Here is a 27,691-nt window from a genome sequence, read left to right as displayed (position 1 = left end):
TACTGGTGGCATGAACCTGTATGGCATAGTTACTGGTGTCATGAACCTATTTGACTTATTTACTGGTGGCATGAACCTGTATGGCATATTTACTGGTGTCATGACCCTGTATGACATATTTGCTGGTGTCATGACATTGTATGACATATTTACTGGTGTCATGAACCTGTATGACATATATAATGGTACATTACTGTTTTCACTTTCTCCCTCAACACAATTAGTAAACTGTTATCGTCCATTACAAAAGCACATTGATGCAATATTGATTTGAATCATGAAACAAGTCATAAACCTATCGCTTGTTTGGTCTGGATAGAACCCTGATAGTTTCGGTGAAAGACTAGTTTAACACGGTGAGCCACCCAACTTAATCTAACGAATGTAAATCCATGAATCGTTAACCACGATTTATAACCGAACTGGAATTTTTGTTTTTCAAATCTCAAAATGCAACGTACTGTACATGACAGATTATTTTTTTATATACATTTTCAAGAGTATTCATCAATAGATATATAAACATTCTCGGAGACCTTTTGGGGTATCCTTTAGTGTCCCCTTTCCGGATGTTTCGTGAGTTCATGACCGATCCACTGTCGTGTCTATTCACAATGCATTATGTCATTGTGCAAATAGCTTGTCTGCTCTGCTATCGTATCGCAATCTACACCTATAAAAAGATACTTCTACGAATGTCGTCATCTGTTCAAGCGGTACTCCGCTGTATGGACCAGTATTAACTTTGAGATAAATACTCGAGAGTTTTTAGTGATAGGATAAAGAAGTGTTTTAGCCGGGACCGGAGAAATACTTTGAGTAAAACGGGATCTTCGAGTTATAGGAGTTCGAAGTAACGAAGTTTCACTTTAATAACAAATGATATTTCATTATATCTGACAAATTTTATTTTAGACTGTTGAACACTACAAGCTAGCTATCTACCATGGGTTATCGGTGGCTGTCAGTAGTAATCTTACTGACCAATGCTGTTTACATTGGGTGTTTTTTACCTAGCCGATCTTCCACCACCCTGTCCGATACCTACACTCACGCTGACATCACCAAGGCAGGTGTAACTAGGGCAGTGGCCAATTTTCTGACTGATCATGGACTGGTGAATGGAACACACACAGATTCTGACAAGGCCCTAAAAACCTATTTTGGATCAGGTTGGTATAGTTTCATGCTCTTTTTGCCAGATATTTCTGTTGACTAGACATCATTCAACGGTGAAAACATCATAATGTAAAATGAATGAAAAGCTATTGGCACCTTGCTGTTCCGTCAATATTGTATCCCTGGTGATGATATGGTATCCCTGGTGATAATATGGAACCCCTGGTGATGACATGGTATCCCTGGTGATGATATGGTATCCCTGGTGATAATATGGTATCCCTGGTGATGATATAGTATCCCTGGTGATAATATGGTATCCCTGGTGATGATATGGTATCCCTGGTGATGATATAGTATCCCTGGTGATAATATAGTATCCCTGGTGATGCTATGGTATCCCTGGTAATGATATAGTATCCCTGGTGATGCTATGGTATCTCTGGTGATGATATAGTATCCCTGGTGATAATATAGTATCCCTGGTGATGATATAGTATCCCTGGTGATAATATAGTATCCCTGGTGATGATATAGTATTCCTGGTGATAATATAGTATCACTGGTGATGATATAGTATCCCTGGTGATGATATAGTATCCCTGGTGATGCTATGGTATCCCTGGTAATGATATGGTATCCCTGGTGATGATATAGTATCCCCGGTGATGATATGGTATCCCTGGTGATGATATGGTATCCCTGGTGATGATATAGTATCCCTGGTGATGCTATGGTATCCCTGGTAATGATATAGTATCCCTGGTGATGATATAGTATCCCCGGTGATGATATGGTATCCCTGGTGATGATATGGTATCCCTGGTGATGATATAGTATCCCTGGTGATGATATAGTATCCCTGGTGATGATATAGTATCCCTAGTGATACACTCACAATGCGCATCATACTGTATAGTTTGAGTGTTAAAAGTCAATATTTAGATAGAACGGTATTTGTACTGTTATGTTGACTCACGTTCATATGCAGTCAAGTGTGATGAAGCTAAAGATATAGGCAGCTGAGTTCAAATGTTGCATGTTTATATTTCAACAATAAAATACTGTTTTATTTCAGTTTAACTGCTGGTTCTAATCCAGTCTGATTAATTTACATCTCCTCATTATACTTTGAGGTATCGATAGTAGAACGATAGTACAATGAGGAACTGTACTTTTCAGATTGGTTCTAATCGCGGTTTTCGCTGTAACAATGAAAAGCAAGTTAATCCATCACAACCGAGACACTCTATGCCATTACCACTACACCTGAAATCAATGAAAAAAATATCCCGCGAAATTGTTTACTTTTGCAAAACTGCGAATATGAAATACAGCAAAAAATGACTTTTACAGTATATGTCTTTCAAAGTTCATTTTGTTTTTGTTTAAAGTAATTTTATATGACTCCTATGGACAGTCGTCTGCTCATTCTAGTGACTTATTGTTAATTTTATGCTTACCATGATTGCTGTAAAATATAATTCATTTTAAATTACCGATGTAAATGTTCTTTTTGCCATTTGTAGTGTTATAAATTTGAACAAGTAAAAGATGAAGTTAACGTTATAAACATATTTAAAATATTAAAACGTTTGCAATAGCATTGATTGTGTCTGTGTTGCTGAGTAATTAATTAGTCGGCGTAGTCTGAATTCTAAAGTTCATAATTTGACACTCTAAAAGTCTGCGCAAAAAACCCGAAGAAGACATCAATTAGTATTCCCATGTCTGTTTTCAAAAATTTGTTAATTAATCGGCTGTCTTTATTATTATGCTGCAGATTTTGACAACCGTGAGAAATTCGATAAGCGCATAGGAGAACTGACGGCTCGAATGAACTCAGTACAGCGTAATTTTGGTAATATAGCTATGTATACCGTCAACGGCGAACGCATAGAAGATGGTAAGTAGATATCGTATCAATGGTACTGTTATGAAATATTTTATCTATTTGTTTTTCCTCGGATGTATCCCGTTTCAAGCAAACATTTTGATGCTTTTAAAAGAATTGTTAATTGTCCAGGAATATTATGTTTAACATAGTGCTCTGGTTTTAAATCTTTCTTGTATTTCCTGTATGTCCGCAATTTGTTTCCATTAGAAAGGCCCCGATCGTCCCAAAGTTGGCCGAACCAGTCACTTTCGTCCTTCTGTCTTACATTAGTTTTAATGACATTTAAAGTGTGGGCAGTGGGTGTGACTCCGGATTCCAAAATGTTACGTAGATTATTCTTTTCACTCAGACGAAGTGCTCGCGCGTCCGACGAATTATGTCTCCGCTTCGACCAAATATGAATTTTGTATAATAAACGTCCGTGATCAATTGAATTAACACCGCAATATAGACGAAACACTTCAGTCCTTTGTTTACTAAGGGTAGATAACCACCCCATGTCTCCAATAACGCCAACATTCGATGTATTTTTAGTCGCACCCATGAACACCTTCATAGCTCGATTCTGAAAATGATTAATTACTTTACACTGAGATTGACTTTACAATGAGATTTACCCCAGATTTTTCCTCCGATTTATCCCGTTTCAAACAAACATTTTGATGCTTTTAAAAGAATTGTAAATTGTTCAAAATTAATATTTGGGAGAAAAAAGCACAATGAAAAAAAAAACTTCCAAATTTTCCAGAGTTGGAATTCAGGACCTATTCATGCTATCATGGAATTGTTAATTCATAGTATCAAAATGAAAGACGGATACACGTAACATGAAAAGAGAGGTTAGGGTTAGGGTAGAGTATTGTTTGGTTAACACTCCGGCTTCCCATGAAGATACGCTGGGGTTTAATAAGAGAAGATGTCGTAGCAAAAAAATGAATTGCTCTTAATTCAATATAAAATAATAATTTTTACATCATATTTTAATCAATCTTGTCTGGTAATGGACGACGAGACTTGCGTTACAATGTATAACCTCCAAAACAACAAGGCTGTACTCACCGTGAACGGGAAAACAAAATCAACATTTTCTGGTTTTCCTACACGAACTTGTTTTTGATTGGATGATCATTTTAATCAATTAGCGATAAGGAAGATATTTCACGTGATATTGTGTATTTAAATGTTTTACCATGTGTGTGTACTGGTAACATATTACGACGATGGTTTATTATTGGTTTAAACAATTTTTTATTTCAGTTGTCATATATAACAAGTACACAGGTAGATAGGAATAGGATCTGGCAACGACATTGTAATTCTTATATAAAACCATCTCCCTAAGGTTTATTATTACGTCTGCTCCAATAGGTAATAAATACATAATGTAATTAATATATAAATATTAAATACACTAGAAATATGCTTTAAATACAGTAGAAGGGTATATTTGTTGTTCAACTATATCCTCTACAAAAATACGATGTAGAAGTTTGGTACTTGTTATTATAAAGCCAGTCTAATTAAAATCAGATCTCTCATTACACTACGTTATATACGTTAAATATTTTTTATACATTGACACTAGTGTCATTATATCTATTTCAAGAACAACGAAGTAGAAGAACAAAAATCAGCGTGTCCCGTTCAGGGAACATTGGGCGTTGTGGATGTACTGTAGTCAGAATATATCACGATTAGAGCATTGAATAAGAATTGAATAGTGTGAGTGTAGTCGGTCCATTTTTATACCTTTTAAAAAATCACCTTTAAAAAACGAATTCACCATAAACAAGTGAAATTACAATGGAGTGAGGTAATGTTAAAATATTAGGACTTAATGAGGTAATGGAGAGTCCCCATGTTATAACACTTGAACATTTCTTAACGATCAAATAACCCTCAAAAGGATATTTTTTATGATAAGTAAACACTTAAGTCGTCCATGCAGACAGCCAGGTTCATTTTCTAAAGTCGTTTTAACGTAAACTTTTAGAATAAGAAAGAAGGTTGTTACTCCCCAGACAACTCCAACAATCCAGGTGGAGTACAAAAATATCTTTGGTAGGTGATACAGGGTCTGCGCTCTAGCATTCAAGTGAGATGGCAGTATGAAAAAGCTGCCTTCATGCTCGGTCCCAATGCAAACTAGGTCACTCCTCCAGCATACACAAAAGCGTGCAAACACGTGGAGATACTAGAAAGGTGGCATAGGAAGGAGTTAATTATATTTGTATAATGTAAAGCATATACATATTATGACTTGTTCAAGCTTGATAGGGTACTATGTAAAAGGTTATATTATGATAATAATATTTCAGCGGTCAAAACGCGAACATTTCTACACGCGAAAATTTCACTTTTACAGTAATAGTGATTGATGAAAAAATACTTATTATCTGTGATTTAACATTTACTCTAGTATTTACTATCGTACACGTTTGTCTTAGTTAGCTCAGGTATTTATATTACGGCGACAAATGATACTCTACAATAACGTATCAACAAGGAAGTTGACGAAAGTCGTGCCTTTAATTGTGCAGTAAATGGTGTATATATAGATACAGGTTAACATAGGTATATCACATAATCTTAAGTCACGATCTTGAAACGCAACACCACATGCGACTCTGAGAGTTTCTGTTCCAGGAGAGGCAAACGACAATAAAATATGTGTCTATACACTATTTTAAAACATACCTTTTGCAAACACGACAAAGGCCAATATGAAAAAGTTACTGAAGATGAAATTTTGAGATAATTGAGTATCTTAATAACATTATCTTCGTTGCGTTTGGTAGCATGTTTTTTCCCAAGCAGACTGCTTGCATTCACATAGGAGAAAATCGTGCCCGTCTCCGTGCTGTTTTGTTTATACGAGGTTGTAATAAAAGAAGACATTATCCGGACTGGTAGTAAAAGCATAATCGAGTCACTTAACTTAATTTATAAAATACGGGCGTGTCCTGAATGTGTGTGTTTCTTTTGAATTACAAGAAATGTATTGACCACATCATCATACAATATGACGACGACCAAAGACAGTTTACAACTAAGCCGTACGATAAGAACTTCCTATTTCTTTATGGTCACATCCCTTGTTCTCCAACTTATAGTGTTAAAGGACTGCGGATTCCATGGTTTCCGTGATACATTTGGACTGCTGCTGATCAAAATTGAAACTCGTGGTTTTGAGAGATACAAATTAGAAACAATTTGAAGAAGACCATGAACATTTTTATGGTCGTTATATTGACCTAACTTCGAAATAATCTTTTCCCTTTTGCGATACCGGGTATGAATGCTGATGGTTTTGATTATGCTTACACGTATGGCTTGTGGTTTCGTTGTCAATACATCAGTTCTCATATCGAGGACGATGTAATACTTGAATAAGCGTAGATTTACATGGCCGGTGTCGTCGACAAAGCTGAGGACACTTATTCTTCCGGAACACATGGTCTTTTCTTCATAGTACTGACGAAACTCCTTCTTTTGTCCATATACTGTGCCGTAGTGTCATCGATCTTGAGTTCGAATTATGGTTTCGTTCATATATCAGTATAGTCTTGTAATTTCTACTATACAAATATCTGTATATGAATCAATGGAATGTAGACTTTCAAAAAGAGAAACAATTTGTAAAATACTAGCTGTTTCCTATTAACTTGACTCTTTAATGCATTCGGCAGAGTATAAGTCCGTGTTCAACTCCCAGTGGAAGCATAGAAAAATACAATGACCTCTGTTACATTGCCGCCCACGTAGGGACCCGGGTAATATTGACAAATATACTCTGCGATACTTTAACATTAATCGCTATGACCCCCCTGGAAGACTCGGGATGGGGAGTATGTCACTCTGGTAAAATACTAGCTGGTCCCTACCGACTCAGCAGGGGAGAATTTCTCTTTAGCTCATTCAGAACGTAAGACTAGTAAACTAGAGGTCCCGGGTTCTACTTCTATCAGAAGCATTGAAAAAATAATTACCTCTTACATAAAGAACAGTTTGAGTAGCTGAACTGTTACGGACAATTTCTTTTTACTTTGTTTTACTCTAAAACAATTTTACATCAGCGTCATATAAGATTGTTAACATTTCAATAAAGTTCGCTGGTCTGTTGTTATTTATTAATTTAATTAAATTGCAGAACCGCGAAAAAATTAGGTTCAATTGGAACAGGATTGACCTGCGTACTTATCATAACATAGACAGCACTTAACTGAACGAGTCTAAAGTGTCGTTTAATGTAATTTAAGAACAAGGAAGTAGAAGACAAAAAAATCAAGGTGTCTTGTGAAATGTCTATCGTGTACATCCAATATAGCATTCAACATTGTATTTGTTCTGCACTCAAAATATCACGAATTGTCCATAAATTAAACATGTGCCATTGACTTATAAACCTATCTACCTTGTCTGAGTTAACATTTCATTTGTATACGTCTCATGTATAAAAACCAATTAAGACGACCAAAAAATCAAATCTAAGCTTAGATGATGGTGAATTATGTAAAACCCAAAGACAAACTACAATGCGTCCATCCACTAATACCCTGGTAAGTATTGAAGGTGATAAATGTGCAGGCTTACACACTAGTTGACACTGTATTGCGTTCATATCATTTTATTGTGCATTTTTTATACAATATACTGTAAACATCTTTCTTGTACGGTCCTTATTTTGGTGGATTTCTAAAATGGTATTTTTTTCGGAATCAACTATTCGCGGATTTAGGTCTACTTCCTGGTGTGTTTTTTATTTTTGGTGCGGAAACGTTTTACAACAAAAATTATAAAAAAAATAAAAAAAAAAAAAAACCTTTAAAGTACTTTTCCAATAATAATCATAACATATCGAATGAAAATTATGGTAAGTAATGGCCGTCACACGTATTTCAGGAAAACCATAACTTTCTGGAGCATCTTGTTTCCCTTCTTGTGGATTCGTGATGTATTCTTTCTTGAACATTAATAAAGTAGAAAACATCATGGTTTGGTAATGTTTAAATGTCTGGAGATGATAAAGGAACTGCAGCCTGTTGGAATGGGTTCTGTATGTATTGTGTCTCGCTGTTGACATTAAGTGGGACATATGGATATCACCATGCATAATATTCAACGTACTATAAATAATGTCTAGGTTACAAACTATGGTGATTAGTACATCAAAAATGTCAGTGAAGCGAGTAACGGCCTCCCACAACGACTCTGGTAGTGCATTCTTACTTGCAGATGTGATCAAAATGAAAATACAGATTAACGTGTTTTGTTACCTAGTACGGCTAATAAAAATAATCATTAAAAACATTAAAAATACGAGGTAGGGGATCACCTAATAAAAACTCTAATGAGTCGATGCAGAAAGTTCATCTTTAACGCACCGTTAGTCCTTTTCATTCATTTAGGTTTCATTAATGAAACTAACGGTCAAGCCTACATGATGATATGAATTGGTAATAAAGACATGAGATACTGACGTTTACGTCGAACACTTTCTTACTTATTCAGGCCTTACTATTGATTGTGTCTTACAATTTTAGCGAATTACTTAAACTAGATTAATTGTTCTTGTGATAAATTATATATTTTTTCTTCACATTTTCAATTTTTTGGATGATCTTTGAAAAGGAGTTCCATGCCGAATACTAATGAGTGTTAGGGCCTTCCCATTTAACAGATCTTTTGACAGAATTTCAGCGAGTTAGAAGAAATTTCATGTTTGCATACAGTCTCCATGCGTTTTTATGAATACGAACACTGGTGTTGGACAGAGCTGCAGAGTCTCCAGAGTTGTCTCCCTTCAAGAATTTACCCGAAAGTTGATACAGATAAAATTCGACGTGTCACGTGATTTGCAGAGGTGTACTAATTGTGTCGTGCAGGCTAGCAGGGACACACTCACGTCTTTGTGTATTATTTCATAGATCCCACATGTCAATAAAACTCCATAAATGATATTGGCCTAGCTCAGTCTAGCGTATTTTAAACTGATAGCGCTTTGTCGTTAAATATGATTTTTTTTTAAAACCAATATCTTTATATAAAGTCTGATAGTTATAACCCATGAAATCTCTCGTGGCGTTTCTTTGTCGCGTATATGACCCGATCGTCATCATGGTACACAATTATATTAAGAACATTTATTCCTTGTTTCGAGCATTTAATCTATTGGAAAGGCTGTCTGCACAAACCTGAAGTTTACATGTCTTGTTATGGTCATATTGTCTAAAAGATTCAACAGTAAAATGTGACGTATTTTTCTACTGTTAGCATATTGACATTAAGTTATGATTTATCATTAACAAACTGTAAACAATATACTATACCAAGAGAAAGGGGTTATAAACCTGTTGTCAAATCCTTTTTATATTGTACTTTTATATTGTCAATAAAATTTTGAAAATACAACATGCATTTTTTCTAGCATTTAACCTATTAGTAAGGCTGTCTGCACAAACGCGAGCACTGACTTCTGTTAACCCATACGGCACCGATACTCAACAGAGGACGTTTGATTCTCTTGCGAAGGCCCTGTTTGTGATACAGTCGTTCTACAGTAATACAAACTGGGTCGAAATGAATGGAGCAACATATTGTCCTGCTTTTGGTGAGTACTGTGAATTGCTTATTTGTTTCTCTTTTTGTTTGCCTTAAAGTGTTTATCTTTATCGCAACTGCCGAAGACTATCAAGACGGGTGCATAGGGAGAGATGTGACAAGATAATAAATTGAAGGGAAGTGAATAAAGAAAATATATAGATTCAAAAGTTTTGCAATGGGTGATAGCAAATCAATTTCTCGTCGATAGAATGTCTCCTTAGCAAAAATACAGACGACAAAATAAGACTGCAGGGGTCACCATATAAGACGCCTCTGACGAGAATAAACAGCGGGTTTAGCAAGCTTATTCCATCCATGTACCTGCTTTGGTTTCATTTTGTGTATTTCCTGCAGGCATAACAAGACATTTGTAAAAAGAAAACACTAGCGAGAGTCAAATATTCAACTAAATAAATTGCTGACATTATTATTTGATGTGTAGATGTCAGTTTCAGTCCATGATAACTGCACTTTAACATTGATATTGAAACTGACATAACAATAGTACATTATCATTATTAACAAATTTCTATCCCATAAAATTAGGAACGTGAATAAGCTTTTCATTCTTAGATATAAATAACAGTGTATCCTTATTGCAAGCATGGTAATTGACCAATATATGTCGTCACTACAACACAGGCGTAGTATTGATTATAGAATAAACACGATAGCCACTGCTAATGAATTGAGTTTTTTGTGTGTTTACCTACGAAAGGATATCGATATTTATTTTAAAACTGAAAAAAACGGGACTTCAAATATACTTAATTAGTGTTTTATGACCTTCACATGTGCCGTCTGAAAGAGAAAATATAACTTGAAAAAATTGGATTAAACTGTTTGCAACTGGGCAACAGGGCATTGAATACTTGTTTTAAATATGTAATAACACTCTACTTTCCAGTAAAATGTCTACGATATGCGTACTGGTTGGTAACATATCACACCTTCATTCGTAGCATGTATTACGTCAAATATTAAACAATTAACTAAATTGTTTCGCTGTACGGTTTATTTTATTTTTCACAGGAGGTCATTCTGGACAACTACCACAACGTGCACATTTTCTGGGTAGCACATGCCTTGACTGCGACAGTCAATCAAAGTAATATAAAACTTGATAACCCTTTAATTATATGTAATATTGGACAATTAATGTCAGCAAAACATTAATTCAAATTCGAAACAGATTGACAAACAGAGCCTTTGAACACTTACCAAATACGTTCGTTGGAATGGATTGTTCCAATTTTTCATATCAGAAGTTCCGTGATATATTTAAATCTAAAGTTATTCCTGTTAAGCCTCATGAATATTTTAGAACGATACAGTTTTTACTACATGTTTTATTTAACAATTCAATATCAATTAATAACGCTGTAAATCGCAAGCGTATATATATACAATATGTATGGGTCAAGAAGTAATATAGACGGTAAAATCCCATATAACACTGGATCCTAATGGAGGTATGTCCGTAGGATACGAATTACTTAAAATATTATATGGGGCAAAGAAGTGATTCCAACAGTGTGGAATTGTCACACTGTTGGAATCCTCTGGTGTGGATGCCCCATACCAGACATCTATTTGTCAAAATGTCTTAACGTCTGGTGTCAGGGCCAGAGGAAACTCGGGCTAAAAGAATTATAACACGAACGTGAACGTTTTCCAGTTCAGACTTATTATTTTGTGACATTATGAACTTTGCACTCGCGTTCTAAATGAAGCTATATTCAATTATTGCCTATATGGCACGTGATGAAGTCAAAAGTATACACTTAACCTATACCCACTGTTTACATAACCTATGTTTGTTTACAGAGAGAACTGTCAAAACAATATTGTCACAGATTTCTTAACCAGCGGTTATAGACCAGAGCAGAATATCGACTTACCAACATGTAAGTATACACAAATACATTGTATTGAAATCATATATTTCAGATAAAATTGTGAAAAAGGGAGCCTTAAAAATGTGTCAGAGCACCCAAATTAATACCGATCCCTATTAATATATTTTTTTGAAAAACCTGCAGCCTGCAGGAAGTCAAACCTCAATTTTGTGAAACAAAAATATTGGCTCGAAAAACAAGACGAGCTGTTATATAATGACCTTAAATGAAAATGACAGTGAGGATTGTTTAGAAGGGATAGCGTGGAATCTTCCGAGCAGGACGGTAAGTTACCTCAGCAGCTCAGTAGGCCTCAGATAGTTTGGTTGGTTGTGTTTTACGTCCAATTAACAGCTATGGCCATTTAAGGACGTGCCAGGTATTGTGGTGGAGGAAAGACGGATTTCCCGGAGAAAAACCACCGACCGACGGCAAGAAGCTTGCGACTGCCACACGTAGGTCTTGAACTCGCGACGCAGTGGTGGAGGGCTAGTGGTAGCATAATGTCAGACGCCTTTACCACTTGGCTACCTTGGTCCCTGCCCTCAGATATATTACCACTTTAAAGTGTTATGTGTATGGTTGTAGTAATTACCTATTAGAAAAACATATAAAAAAGGTCTCACAAATAATAAATTACAACGTAGAAGCTGAGCTATGTATACAGTGTATTATTTTAGAGAATTAGAGAACATTTGAATCAAACGAGCATTAAGACATATATCTATTAATGACTATTTATATCAAACCATTTTGGCTGTATTACATAACTCAACAATAACATAAAAAATACAGTATTACTTGTTTAAACTTAATATTTGTACAAATAGGTATATTATTATAAATGCTTAACCATGCATTATTCGTTGTTTTCTTTGTTTTCCAAAACAGCTTAAATCTGTGTTAATTAACGTATTTTAACTTATTTAAATTACCAGATAAAACAAGTTTGAAAATGGAACTTATGTCAGTATATTTTTACATTCTTTTTACTGTGATTGGAGAAACTCGATTGACTCACTTGAACTGAACTATATACTGGTATAAGCGTGTAAGAGGTGTTTGTTTCTGTTGAAAGTGATCAGTGGGAAGAAATGCGGACATGGCTGGAATACCAACTATACTGAACTAGCCATTGGTGGTATCAGTAAAGAAACCTCTGACGTCACTTCCTCCCCACATGCACACATCCATTCTCATGCTGTGGACGCCGCCATCCAAGCAACTGAAACATACCTGTACAAGAATGGTAAGGTTTATCAATATGCAGTCAGTGATGTAAATACGGTTTAATCCATAACAGACACCAGGAATCATATTTTCTTAAATCTCGGAATTGTATTTATTATACAATGTATGTATAGTATATTAATAGAAATATCTATCTTTATTAAATTTAATATCTGCCTAAACAGAATACATGTTTACCATCTCTTGTATCTTAAGTGACCAGCAATTTTCATAAATATACTGGAAACAATATATGGTACACTTAGCATGCCGGTTTGTTAATTATCATTTGTGTTTCCTCGGAAGAATGGGTTATTTTCTTTTCACATTTAAGTGTGTCCTTGATAGTTGATGCTTAAGTTTGATGGGGGTTTTTTATTTTACAAATCGACAGGCGAAGGCATTTTGAGCAACCTTACCGTGGAGAATTTCAAACTCCTGATGGATCTGAACTCTTTACAGGCAGTATCTAAAGCTTCACTAACATTTGTTATCGACGTCAGTGGATCAATGGCTAACGACATAAAGGCGGTCACTGATACTTGCATCGGTATAGTGTCAGGTGTCCAGGGCACAAGTAACGAACCAACTAATTACATACTGGCAACGTTCAACGATCCAGGTATTTGATCATTCTAAGGTGCACTAGAAAATTCCACTGTAGGTTTTCATTTATAGAGTAACCTCCCCTTAATTTCATTTTCAATATAACTGTAGCGCAGTTTTGCCAGGACCCTCCGTTGACCAGGTAGCTCATCCAGTTAAAGCAACGTATGACAATATGAAATGAAGGGTTAGAATCCAGATGACCCCGCCAATGATTGCGTATTATTTATTTCATCTTTAACATCTCACCACAAAAGTCCGACAAGGTATAGATTTATTTTCAGAAATGATTTATCAAAGCTATATTCATGCCAGAAAAGCAGTTTACTATGCTTATTTACGCTCCTTGGCAATGGTACGGGGATTCTTAATGTGTTTTTTTCTATTTCTGAATGTTTTGAATAACCCTCTAATGATCTAGGCCTATATTTTTAAGTTGCTGTAAATGAAACTGTATTGTACATTTTTGTGCATGATCGTATTGGGCGATCCATTACGTGTGTTCATGTAGAATAAGTTTGTTTATGAGTCTACATTCTACTCTGATTCGCACTATTGCCGACAGTGTCGCTACTCTTAAATGCAACAGAGTGGTTTTAGCCTTGATTTAAAAAAATCGGAATTCGGATTTCCGTGTTAAATTATTAGTCATCAGATAATGTTTTTAGATGTGAAAGTGACAGATATGCTTGTTTTTGTGAACAATTTAGCAGTCATAGCATAACTTAACATCAGTGTAAAAAGTATCATCACAACAATGGTGTAAGGTGTGAAGAAACACGTCTCTTGTTCATAGATGATAGTGACAAATTTGAACTGTGACCTTTTGTGATCTATGTATTTTGTATAACTTAATTTTATTGTAAAAGATATCTTTTATTATTGATAAAGAACTTACAGTTGCAAATCAGAAGATATCATATCGAACACCGCTAAGTTGCCCTTGACTTCCTGGTTTATTTTCATCAAGTCTTCAGCTTTAGAGACATTTGAAAAACCAAAATCGACATTTGCTAGCCCGATTAAACACTTGAGATGTCTCCTTTTTTTTCTTTTGTCTCCCTCATGCATCTAGAAGAAACCCATGCTAATAATGTTTCTACTGTAATGCTTTGCTTAATAGAAGACTGATTTCGTGTGATATTTCAGAGAGTTTAACGACTGGAACTGTTGTTACCAGTGGAGATGATATGATCAGTAGCCTTCGTGCTCTGAGAGTTAACGGCGGTGGAGACTGTCCTGAGTATTCAATGTCTGGTATATTAAAAGGTATCTGCTGACACTTACTTGTCATGATTACCATCATCATCATCATCATCATCATCATCATCATCGTTTTCATCATCATCATCATCATCCTAATCACCACCACCACCACCACCACCACCGCCACCACCACCATCATCATCATCGACATTAATAGCAAGCGCAGCAGCAGCACCCTGTCAGTTCATCGTATACAAATTCAGGGAAACTAATTTTGTTTTATCTTTCAAAAATATTAAGTTTATATCACTTTATTTCGAAGGTATTTTTTCAGTTTTGTCAATACTTTTCGCGACCTGGTTAAGTTGTTTGTGTTAATTACGTGATCGTTAATAATTTTATAATAAAAAAAGTCTATCCTGAAGTAAGGAAGGTTTATTTTTGCTTTTCTGTTTCATCATCGGCCCCTGCCTCCTTTCATCTGGCGTAAATTATTTTGTATAATTTTGTACTTGGTTAAACATCAGACATAAGGTTAAATCATTACCTTTGCACGAGCTTTGTTATATATATTGCAAAATCGAAAATTAGCAGAAGTACCTATCATCCAGATATCCTTATTTGAAATTGAAAATATTATTTTTAGATAACATCCTTCCTTGCTTGCCTTTTTTTTGCTGTTTTCAGGAATATCCCTTAGCAGAAATGGATCAACCGTATATCTTTTTACTGACGCTGATGCCAAGGACAGGTCTAAAGTATCAGAAGTGATCAGAAACGCCAATTCCAAAGACATTAAGATACACCTTCTTCCTACGGGGTCATGTAGTCGTCGTCGCCGTAGCATAGGTGAGAGTATATATAATGTAAGTAGGCCATGTTACCGAAGAGTTGATAAATTTACGGGTTGTATTGTATTGTAAAGCATTGTATAAACGCATGAATATGCAGCAGTCATCGAAAGCAGTTTGACCTCATTCTCTTTCCTGCTTCTTATCTATTGTTTCTTTTATCATAATGTCCGTTAACCCCATGGTAGTCTCCTCGTTGGTATCTGTATTTATTCCATGAATTCTTAGAATTATTTCTTTTCAAAATTCATTCATCCAGGTAGAGTACGTCGTAATATAGATGACATTTACCGGCAGATAGCGGAGGGAACGGGAGGACAGGTATTCGAGACAAGCACTGCAAACCTAACCACTACCCTGTCAGAACTCATAACCGTAAGTAAAACTTTTATTTTTCAATATAATCAACATCCTATCGCTCTTGTTCAATATATAATGGACAATAAATGAATTTTGGTTTCGTAAGTGGTAACCTCTTTTATCTGTATGTGCAACAAGACTTCTGAAAGTGAATATCCTTATTTATTTTTTAATTGCTTGCGCAATGGAATACTGAATTGTAAACAAAATTTTAGTCGAACTCCAGTCGACTAAACTAGAACAGAATATGAACAACACAAGAAATGATAACATTGGACCCTTGACAAATTACAAGGAGAATAAGACCAAGTGTTCCGGAATGATAAGTGTCTACTGCTTAGAATAAAGAACATAAGTTACCCTTTGGTTCACAGTTCTTGTTATTATAATTGACGTAATATGATTATTTTTATTGTAGTGTAGGAGGCTGCCTTATTTTCAAATTCTGCAATATTATAATTCTATTCCGCTCTGCATCTTGGAGGAAACACTGTTCACGTCGTAGTTATCTAATATTTTCTTCATAAGCGGTGCTCATTTGATTTACTTAAATTGCCTTGTCTTGACTCATCGTCTGCAATGAAATAATTAAAGTATTCTGCAACTTTTTGTCTAGTTTGATCCGAATGAAATGGTAGCTGATAGTATTTAGCGTGCTTTCTGCTAAGATTGGCTATATTTTTATGTCAAAATTGTTAATACTAGAATTGTCTTACTTGTTTGCTTTTTATCATCTTTAAACTTAGGAAGAGACGCCCTCGTCTGTAATTGTGGTACAGACATTTTCTATGTCCACAACTGACAGTGACCGAAAAGTTGTGATCATTGATTCTACAATGGACCTCTTTAAGATAGAGGTCAGTGGTGCATCATCAGTAGATGACGTTGCCGTTGAAGATCCTACCGGTAAGATTCTGTCTGTCCGGAATATATGCGCACAACTTTGTTGATATTAAGCAAATATTTCAGCATTCAATTATGATTGACTTTAGCAAATCAAAACCATTCATCGATAATGCTAGTTTTTCTTATGCACGTAGTGATAATTTGAATGATTACAATACTGATTACAACAAATCCTTCCGAGGAATAGTCCTTTTGAAATTACGCTTTTAAGGCATAAACGTGCCAGAATATTCTGGGGGGGTTTAAGACCTGGAATAAAACCAATATTTGGTGTGTAAATTAGTTATAAAAATACTTACGGAATCAAAATATGATATTTCTTTGTTGCGATGGTATCAGTGATAATGTAATAAAATGCTGTCTCTGGAATATTTTTTTCTGTCACAAGAAAACTGTATATATTTAACATTGTTTAAGGTTATCAGGGGATAGCTAAATGCCGGTATTGGAGTTAGCATTTACTGCAGATCCGACTTTTCATAAATTGGGAATGAAATTGATATTGAACAATTTAGTTAGCAAGCTAAACCACTATTTGAGCAGCATGCAGAAATTTTGCCATTATCGTTTCTGAAACGAATCCCTCGTAGGCTTCCTAAATTATGAATTATATCAATTATATCAAATTATGAAACAAAAGTGCGAAATATCTCAACTTCTATAATTGTTTTAATTGGTATTAATTTTGAAAGTCAAACACTATAATTAATTTCAATTTTAATCAATCTTGCGTGAATGTAATATTTGTCAAGTACTTATCATTTTTCATTTCAGGTTCCACTTTACGATACACAGCCGGTGTCGCGTCACGATACTACAGTGCTGGGAAGGTTATCATATCAGTTCAGGTATCTTACTAAAACGTTAATGATGATCGTAGGATTGAATAGCATTGGGAATTTGTGCATAAGTAAAATAAATAGAAGGCAACAGCATATTTCCCTTTGCAAATTACATTTATCTTATATTTATCTTAGCTTTGTAAGAAAAACCTAAATTGGAACTATAAATCAATACAAAATCAACAACCGTCTTCCCACTTCGACAAAAAATGTCTTCCCACTCCGACAAATGCGTATTTGCAAACTCTATGTGAAAAAGATGCGTTCAGCATGTTATACGAATTTGATATTAATACGTCAATACTTCCTATACAAACCATATGTAGATATTGCTTGGAAAATGCGTTCAAACGATTATGAATGCAATTGGAGTGGTTCCATGAGGCCTACTTGTGTTCATACTGTCATGAATGATAAAACATTCCGTTCATTGTCTATGAAATTACAATTTACTTGATATAGGGCATAACATAAATAAAACTTATGAATACTTTTATTTAGTAACTAACAACTTGTCGGACTCATGATCACCATTTATCTCATAACAGCACTCCTTCACTTATATCACTACATATATTGTTCACAGATCACTAGTCAGATGTCCTGTTTTCATTTTTTTGTACGATCTAAGATGATGTCCTTATCATTTGCACTCGGTGTATTACTACACCAATTCTACATGTATTTGTAATTTAAAAGAATATCAAAATATGTAATATATTTATTTAAGAAACCCATGGCTGGCAATTGGACAATTGTGCGTACACGGAATCAGGCTCTAGCAGTAAACGTGACAGGATCGTCTGCGTTTGACTTCAGTATAGAACTAACGGAACTGGATGGAAATGGAATTTCGTACTTAATTGTTGGGAGTCCCATATCAGGTTTCAAATTATTTCGTTTCTGGTTCTGTTATACGCTCAGCTGAAAAAAGAAGTAAAAGCTACTTTTCGAATTAATTTTTTTCAGTACTTGTTAATCAATTAATTTACGATCATGTTACTATAACATCGTGGTCCTAAAGTGTTTGTTTTTTAGATAAATTCTTTTGACTGATAGTTGGTATGTTTCCTTAATTACCTTTCGTCCACTTGATGTTTGAAATATGAAGTTAAAAATATTGTAAATGTTACGTTGAATGTGTTTGATCAGGGTCCGGATTTTCAAAAACTGATTCGCTTAACGACGAATTAACGAAACCATTCCGTGTGGCTTATTCTAAAGATATTGAAGGTCCAAGCTAAATAGGTATCAGTAAATTCAAAAAGATCAACTACAGGCAGACAACAAAAAATATTTTATAATATTTGCTCATAATTGGAGTTTAAATGTTTTGTTAATGACTCGTTATGCTGATCAGACTTTACACAAATTGATCCAGACCAAATTCTTCAGTTATCCATGATCAGATGCCAGGGAATCATAACAGCATCACGTTTTGTATGAACCATGTGTTGCTGTTTAAGGTAACAACTATACAATAACAAGTCAGCTCTATAACTTAGACTACAATTCTTCGATAACATTAATGACACTTGTTGACATGGCTGGGAACGAGGTTGAAAGGATTAAAACGACTGTCCATCGAACTGGAACAGATATGTTTGCTGTTTCGGATGTCACAATGCCTCCAGAAGTAAGCTAAATTTATGTTTTTCTGCTTTTAATTATAAAAGAGCGGATACTGCCATGAATGCATTAAACATTGAATAGGTACATTAAGCCAACTCCTTTCATGATCTTTGTTTATTATAGGTCTTTCAACGCGACAAGTGATTGAGATAATCAATTGTTCTTGGCAAGTCCGTATGCATATACATAAAAATTCTTCCAGTATGCATGTAAGGCAATTTTAAAACTGTTCTTCCTCTTCATGCTTTTACACATGGGAGGCACGGTAGTCTAGTGATAGAACGTAAATGAGTACGTGGTTGGGCAGTGCTAGAATTGTTGAATTTTAGCTGTGAGCGCCGAAATGGCAGCACCGGCTGTATGCTTCCCAAAGATTTGAGAAAGATGTTGGCTGGTTGCAAAGGCCCTATAACCACGGATAATAATTTGTGAACCGCTTTGAGATGACCTACGAACTAGATTGTAATAAAGCCGTATATAAAAACTTTGAATTATTATAATTATTGTATAAGTGTAACATATCTTCCAATGTATCAACAATACCAGGTGTTACGCTCACTTACGCTTTCTGTAATCCTAGAATATGCAATGAACATATCGAAGGCTCAGCGTGTGTCGCCTTGTGGATGATACAAGAAGACTACTTTGAGCCTTTAATGTTCATCAAGAGAATCTCCTGACGGCATAACGGTAAAATTGCAAGGCTTTGAAGTCGAGTGTTATTCTGTTCATAGGACAGGTATCAGCCCAGCATTTTATCAGGTTTTTCTGTTACATTAGACTAAGCTAGCTGCTTGCCTTCGATTTTTCCATGGCATATCGAGGTGTACAGAGAGCGTAAGTAAGTGAGCATAATCCCTTGAGTATCAAGGATGCATTTTTCAATGTTGTGGATGTAATTTGAGAGCAGGACCTTTTTGTTTGACTGTTGTGAAACATCCTTCGATAGAATTACGAAATCGGAAACGCCTTTATTTAAATTTCATTAATCTAATTTAATATATCAATCTCATCATATTCATACTTACCTTCGTTCGTTATACAACACAGGGCGATGGAACTCTAATTCATTTTTTAATTTTGTGGTTTAATGATCAATAAAATGTATATTTCGTGTATTATCTTATTAATATAAATCGTAATACCCCGATACGCTCAGCAGCACATGTAATATTCAATAAAAAAAATATGTTTCCAGAGTTTCCGAGTACAGCTAATAGGTGTTCTTCCTGAAGGAGAAAGTTTTCAAAGAACTAATCCACAGGTTATCTCCCCTGTCAATGTGAAGCTCACACTGCGCCCTAATCAAGGTTGGTCTGAACGTTCGGCTTGAAATAGTTCAAAGTAGTCTGATTATCATCTAGGACTCATAAAGCGACAATTTCGTTTCTTAAACAAATTGATGAAAGTTTGTGAATGTCAGTTGTAAAAATGAAAAATAAATAAAAGTTAACAATTTCATCCATAAATGAACATAGATCTACATGTTCTGAGAATGTATGCTCAATTATGAATCGAATCTCGATCAATATTTTTCGTCCTTTTCATTTCTTCTAAAATGCATACTGTGTATCATAACTTGGCAGGAAATTGCCTTTAATATATATAGCAAAAAAACAAAGTGTTATGTACTAAGAGACTTTTTTAATCGTATGAACTCCTAATTATCCACTTGAAATAAAATGAAATGAAATAGTAAAAGTGTATTAATAAGTTGTTTCATTTATTATGTAGATGAATTCCCACTAAATGAGCCTCAGAATATCACCTACCGACTAAATAACTATGGATCTACCAATCAGACGCTGGAGGTTGACATTGACGCCGACTCGGCTCGTCTGACCACTGTGACGTATGACATGTACCCTGGAGAGATCAAAGAGGACCATTTTCAGGTCACCGGACATACACAGCATCAGATAATGTAAGTATGTTCTTAAATTTCGAAGAGAGTTTTTAATAATGAAATCATATCCTTGTGATTCATGCACATTTCGCCATATTAAAATGTTTTTGGTATATTATTTTCTTTCTCTATATTTAAATGTTTTAGATATATGATATGTACTATAACTAGAACAAAATAGTATGCGTTGTTCATTTACAATCAAACAAAATATAATAGTTCGATTATATATTTTCGGAAACGATATTTCGCAGCAAATGAACGAATTATTAAATCCAACAAAATTCAGGTCATATGGTATACAACGGTGCTGCCGGCAAAAGGACGTCACTTAAATAGAATGTGATGTTGGAAGACTATATTTTGTGAGAACAAACATGGCTTTCAGGGTTACACAGTTTGTTGAATTTAATCTACTGCTGTTACCAACACTAAATCAATCTATAACCATCGACTCGCATAAGTGTATACCCGTGTCCCTTGATGCATCATACATTCTCATGACTTTGTTTGGATTTTGGGGTTGTTTTCTTTTTAGTGGTATTAAAATGCATTTCTCTCGTACAGGAGAATAATTCAGTATTTACATCCATGCTATGCATTCAGGATAATATCAACATGAAAATTGTATTAACAATTACTAAATAGCTTTTATTTCTCAAATATAAATGTAAATAATATAACTGTCCGTATAATAATTTTTGATTCAATCGATATGCTGATGTTTGAATTCGAAAAAGTCCAAAATAATTACATTGATATAACGTTATTGTTATATACAAATACATTCTGACTGCTAAGTTATATTGCATTTCTTTGGGGTCCCAAGCTTCAAGTGAAAGGCTTTATCGTACAAGCCAGAACTTTCATCGCGCCAGATTCTAGATTAATGAACGTTACGTGCGTTTCCTCGCAAGATACCAAAGCTTATTAATAGCTTACACATTATTCACAATTTATCACTATATGTGTAATGACATTTGAACTCGGTGCTAAATATTGTAGTAAATGTCCTAAAAAAGTAAATAGGTTTACTTTGATCTGCACCAAACTTGCAACAAGTAAATTTGTCTAAGAAGAGATATTGGCGATAAACGAAGATAGCCTTATAATAGGAACAGCATACCTGATTAACAAAGTAAATAAAACAATAAGATTTCATACTCATTAATATTCTCTAAGTGTGAGATTATGTATTTCAGAAATGTATTATACACAATTAATATCCCTTCTTCTTTAAAGAACCTACACTGTGTCTGTAAGACAGTCGGGCTCTGACACCATACTGCAATCTCTTTCCGATACTGTCTGGGTAAGTATATTTGATCATATTAATATGAAACATACGGACATTATTGATATCAAGAAATTAAGAAACAAATATATCAAGGAATCCACACATATAACATCAAATCTCAAAATTGTTTAAATAGAAAAGTATCGACATATTGAACGAAATCTTGAATGTAACGTTTTCCTTGTATGGCGTAGAATTTGTTTCCTTGCTTACGTAACTACCCTTCGTCTTTAGGAATTCGTCATTTGCTTTTGACATATACTTGGGTGCTGCTCCTTTTTCGTTTAATTTTTAATTTTTGTTTGTTTTGTTTTCTCATGATTTGGTCGTTTTGATATGAAGTCACATAATAGGATGTTTCATGTACCAGTGAGTAATTGGCTAATGACACAACCATATCTTTGATATATCTATGTATCACATTTGTTATATTTTGACATCAGTTTAAATAACTTATACTACATGGTCGTACTATGCAGTCACTTTATAATATTTGTATACAGATGAAGCAAAATTTTGTTCATAAACATCCACAATTGTGTGAAAACAAAATGAAGAAAAAAAATAACGAAATCTTCTGCAAAATGTGGAATGATTTGCAGCATCATCAGAAGCAGAAATCCTTATCTGCGGTAAAGTGATGTGATATGGGCATTCATATTCAACGTCGTATAGGCGTTGTATATCTGTTTTTTTGTTACCGGTCAGTTTGTGAGTCCAGCCTGTAGCATTAGTAACAACCAAGGAACATGTCCTGAAATGGTCGATCCACCAGCTTCATGTCAGTCGATCACCTGGTTCAGTCAAGCAGTATTGTCCCCGGATGTGACGTCATACGAACTTTCGACCAACGATGACAACGTTGAGATCTCAACTGACAACTCAACTGACGACGGCATACATCTGAAGCACATCAATGTGAGGTGAGTTGTAATCCTAATAAGGTTAACGTGTCAACCAGCATCGTATGTATTGAATAATGAAAATGTAATGTAAAATATCTGCTATTTTTTGTTTTTTTGTTTTTAAAAAATAAAACCGTAAAAATTACCGCATCTGTCACATCACCATGGGCACAGAATAATTGTATTGGTATAAATGTACAGAACTCGCATACGTTTGTACCCTAGTTCAGAGGGAAATTCTGGGTGAGGTATTTTGATTTCAACAAATTGTATTGGACAAAAATAATTGAACAATTGGATGAGACAACAGGCTTAGCCTATATAAGTCTTCTCCTAAGGTACCTGAGGTATCATATGTCTGATTCATTAAAAGTGGTTTTCTATGTTAATTTTTTACAATTATATTAAAAAATGAATCACTTCCATTTGATAAAATCCTCTGATTATTCATTCAATCACAATTATGAATTTCGTTTCTTTCTCCCCTGTTCCTTCTTTGCCTTGTCAACATGTCCTCTAATTTATAGGTAGGGTTTTTTCTGCTAAATGCCATTTAACTTGTAAAATTTACAATCCTCGGCCTTTGGTTATTTCACTGATTGAAATTTAATGATAAGGATAATGTTAAACACGTGTATGCGTTGGAGGTCGTTATTGTTAGCGTGACCAATTGACGTCGTGGCTCGTTACAATCGCCTGTCTTCTAAATTGAGTTCGAATATCGTCAAAGACGTGTCCTTATTTTTATTTCATTGTTTCGAATCTTTTAATCAGATGAGTATTTTTACAATTTGATAACTAATTTGATTCATCCGTATTTTAATGAACATTTTAAAATATCGTAAATTTAAATAGTGTGCTCCAAGACTATATGAAACAGTTGGGAAGGGTTGGTAGAGGCGGTGTTAGGTTTCCATCTTAAGCCAATTTCTCTTTTCAAAAACTCTCATTGAGTCTGTCAATTTTTTGAGTTAATATGTCCAAAGAACACTCATATCATGCATTTTATAACATATCATCATTCGAAATTCATAACATAGTTATGTTTCTATTCGTAATTCAACCATTGAATCAGATCGGCAAGATGAAAATAAGATGAAAGGGTTCAATGTTTCACTGATAAATTACATTTAAAACATACAAATCAAAGACTAAATAAACATTAATAGGATATGTCCTATTAATACCATAGATATGAGGTTGCAGTCAGTTAATTTTGCATCCAAAATTGAAGATAAAGATAAATATTTGCATCATACTATCATGAAAAATGTCCTCTATGCCGTAGTCAGGTGGAGCAAAAGAAAAGATTTCGATGCCTTATAAAGAGTGCGTGACTGGTGAACCGTGGCGGCTGGTGTTTATACAATAAGTAACACGTGCGCCTTACGCGGTTACTTGTGTCACCTTGGCCTCATATCCGGACACTAGTACACCTGTATGCCGGGACTATAATAAATACATATATCAATAACTAACCTGCCCAAATAAAGAGAATGTTTAATGCGCGTTCATTTTGTTTCCTATTGAACTTTTGTCAGGTCTTAAAACAGTTTACCAACAAATGAAGTTAACAGTTAGTTCTTTTGATCGTCTAATCGTTTCATTACTCTCTACCGCCGGCGTCTTGCAGCAAAACTTCTGTTGTTCTCTGGTCAACAGCTGTATAATATTATCATGTAAATGAGGACAACTTGCAATAATAATACTTTATCAATTCCATAACAGCGTGACTTTATTTTGCAATATACCTATCCGACTTTGTTTTGACAGTGGCGATTGCTGTGCTCCGTCTGTGTACCTGTCTACTCTGGGATCTAGCGGTGAAGTGAACGGTCAGTGTCATTTCCACTTCGGCTCTGTGCCAACCTTCACCGTCACACATATGCCTACCGTTAACGTCAGCACAACTGCAGCGTCGACCAACGCTACGATAGCCTCAGGCGACTCAAAGAAGGTACGTTTATTGTTTACAAAAACGAAATCCTTATCTGCGGTTAAGTGATGTGATATGGACATTCATAATTAACGTCATATAGGCTAATCTTTGCTTCTTGACGTTAGCTTGTTATATTCCATGGAATTCAGTGAATACGTTCATATTATCAGCAATCTGAACTAACAAGGGAATAGCAAAAAATATTTATCGTGCAAGTGAAAATGTAAATGTTGATTACCAAGAAACAGAACGCACTAATATCGCATCGAATGACGTTATGTCTGATGATTTAATATGACAAATGATAATGAAGTAAAAGAATTTAGAATTTGTACAAAAATAAATGGTCAGTTCGTTTCAGTTTCTGACGTCAGTATGCATTTTTTTCATATTGTAATATTTAAGGGAGTATTATAAAATATCACAAGATACATAAGATGTGTTAAAAATCGTTTAAAAAAATAAAAATGAAACTTGAGCAGCTGCAATTCAGTAAGTTTCAATGATAAATTATTTCAGCTTATAGAGGATGTTATCACACTAAGAAAGCTTTATTTAGATAATATTCATTCAATTTCATCATTAAAAAGCAGCAGATACTTTGTTGAAAAAAGTATTGCGATATAATATCACTTCAAAATCATATTGTACTTATCTTTTATAAAATTCAGTAGTTTGGAAATATGTAATATCAAATTTTTACTTTATACACAAACATTGTACGTTTTTAACGTGCCGCAACGTTTCAAGACCGACTGGTCCCTTTGAAAACCTTTTTTATGACTGAGTTAGCGATTTATATTGCTTACCTGTACAACGATGTGACGAAATTGTATATGTCATATGTCAATCGACCAATGACGTTTCATACATCGTTTGTGTATAAAGTAGAACTTATATATTCCATATTGTACTATATAACGATAAACTAATACTCCCAAGGTATCGGTGATATCAGTAGTATTGTCCATCCTTAGCCAATAGTATAAATGTTGGATTTGACTTATACTGTTCTTATTAACAATGTAGAAATTATCTTTGAGAATAAGGTTTAACGTTGATAAATAGTTCACATCCGGGAATACCCTAAAATGGTCCACAACCTATGATTATCTTTGTCTCGATATACGAGACACATACAAAATTAACTCGAAAATAACTAGCCAAAACCTGTATAAAGTAGATAAGAGGCGGATACCATACTTCAAGTTCTATTTCTCTTTATCATTTCGAGATGTTGTATTCCTAATATTTCTTAGAGTATATAACATGTTTGTTTTCTCCAAAGTTCTAACGATTATTAAATCCCATCTATTCAAACTTTGCCTTAAGCTGATGAACTTATTCCTGTACAATTACATATCAGTACGAAAGTAACAAGATATACTAAAGCCATTTCTTTTTCTTGTTTTGTTTTCAGTTTTTGATTGTTGTCATTGCTGGTTCGGGCGGTACATTTCTGATCATTTTCGTATTAACGATTCTCATTTGGCGTCTTAGAAGTCGTGCGGAGAAAAATGTTCATGTATTCATGTTATAGTATAAGGATGAATGAAAATAATGTGCGATATGTGCATGTTGATCTTTATTTTCATTAGACGATTTCTCACTATTATCACGTTTGGAGTATGGGTCTGCTAAACTAAGCAACTTCAAACCCTCCTTTTGAGAAGCCATGATGTGACTACAGATATTCTTTGACTAGACGCTTTGATCCTGAAGATCCTGACTTCAGAGCACGAGTCAAAACTGTCTCCGTTCGTATACTGCGCTTCCTTGATTCTAATTCAGTTATGAATAGACTACAATTTGTCCTACACGCTAGCGTTTGTTGATCAAAGTTCAAAGGTATAAACGTCCGGTCGTTAGTGCGCTATGTCTAATACAGTATACATGCATTTATTATAGTCACGGTATACCGTAATGTTTGTAGTGCAGGTAGTACAGGTGTACTAATGTACGGAAATGAGGCCAAGGTGACACAGGTAGTCGCGTGAGGCGGGGCGGGTAACGCGTAACCGCACGTGTTACAGGTGCGATACGGGTGATATAGAGTAATAAATTGAGGGTACATAGTCATTCGAGTCTTGACGGTTCATCGATTCACTTCAAGAAATTATATTTCCTTTTGTTAAATTATAGAATTATGAAATTTCCTCGTTTTCCTTGAGACAGGCACGAACGCCAGGGATGATTCTGAAAAGAGAATTCCTAGCGTCGGACAGGATATGGATTCAGGACGAAGAGAAGGGAGAAGGGAAGAAGGGTCGGGCACGTGCCCTTTGTATTTCATGTACCTGTTCCTTTAAGAAAATGGTTGACCGTCGAAGGCCACTCCCATACATAGGTGTTGAGTTTTATATGATAAATGCTTTATGTTCGGTTGAACGTAGTGAATTAGAATCATAATGATAAAGAGATTAAATGTCTTTGTGAAGTAGATAAGTAAACAAGAAATAAGATCTTACGACCGACAACAGAACAAGCAGTTTTC

The 27,691-nt window shown here is 34.8% G+C and overlaps 1 protein-coding gene across 1 annotated transcript; it reads left to right on the top strand.

Moving 5' to 3' along the window:
* Nucleotides 1-681: 681 nt before the first annotated feature.
* Nucleotides 682-26,737, top strand: LOC110449553 (von Willebrand factor A domain-containing protein 7-like). Its single transcript, XM_021496500.1, has 20 exons — nucleotides 682-1,172; nucleotides 2,903-3,025; nucleotides 9,444-9,626; nucleotides 10,652-10,727; nucleotides 11,447-11,526; nucleotides 12,596-12,766; nucleotides 13,142-13,369; nucleotides 14,503-14,622; nucleotides 15,247-15,414; nucleotides 15,670-15,785; nucleotides 16,517-16,676; nucleotides 17,451-17,524; nucleotides 18,249-18,402; nucleotides 18,985-19,154; nucleotides 20,349-20,460; nucleotides 20,885-21,074; nucleotides 22,299-22,368; nucleotides 23,062-23,276; nucleotides 25,032-25,215; nucleotides 26,618-26,737. Exons 1-20 carry the CDS (start codon nucleotides 947-949, stop codon nucleotides 26,735-26,737), a joined length of 2,940 nt encoding a protein of 979 aa, XP_021352175.1. The 5' UTR covers nucleotides 682-946.
* Nucleotides 26,738-27,691: the final 954 nt, after the last annotated feature.

The sequence above is a fragment of the Mizuhopecten yessoensis genome, unplaced genomic scaffold (genome assembly GCF_002113885.1).
Source record: "Mizuhopecten yessoensis strain PY_sf001 unplaced genomic scaffold, ASM211388v2 scaffold4631, whole genome shotgun sequence".
Classification (NCBI taxonomy): Eukaryota; Metazoa; Mollusca; class Bivalvia; order Pectinida; family Pectinidae; genus Mizuhopecten; species Mizuhopecten yessoensis.
The sequence above is the reverse complement of the archived record's forward strand: the minus strand, read 5'-3'. Positions and strand labels throughout refer to the sequence as shown.

Excerpts from the sequence above, each read along its gene's own strand:
- LOC110449553 (XM_021496500.1), top strand. The coding sequence starts at position 947 with ATGGGTTATCGGTGGCTGTCAGTAGTAATCTTACTGACCAATGCTGTT. Across the intron at positions 3,026-9,443 it reads CGGCGAACGCATAGAAGATG|CATTTAACCTATTAGTAAGG; the intron begins GTAAGTAGATAT and ends CATTTTTTCTAG. Across the intron at positions 17,525-18,248 it reads AGGTTATCATATCAGTTCAG|AAACCCATGGCTGGCAATTG; the intron begins GTATCTTACTAA and ends TATTTATTTAAG.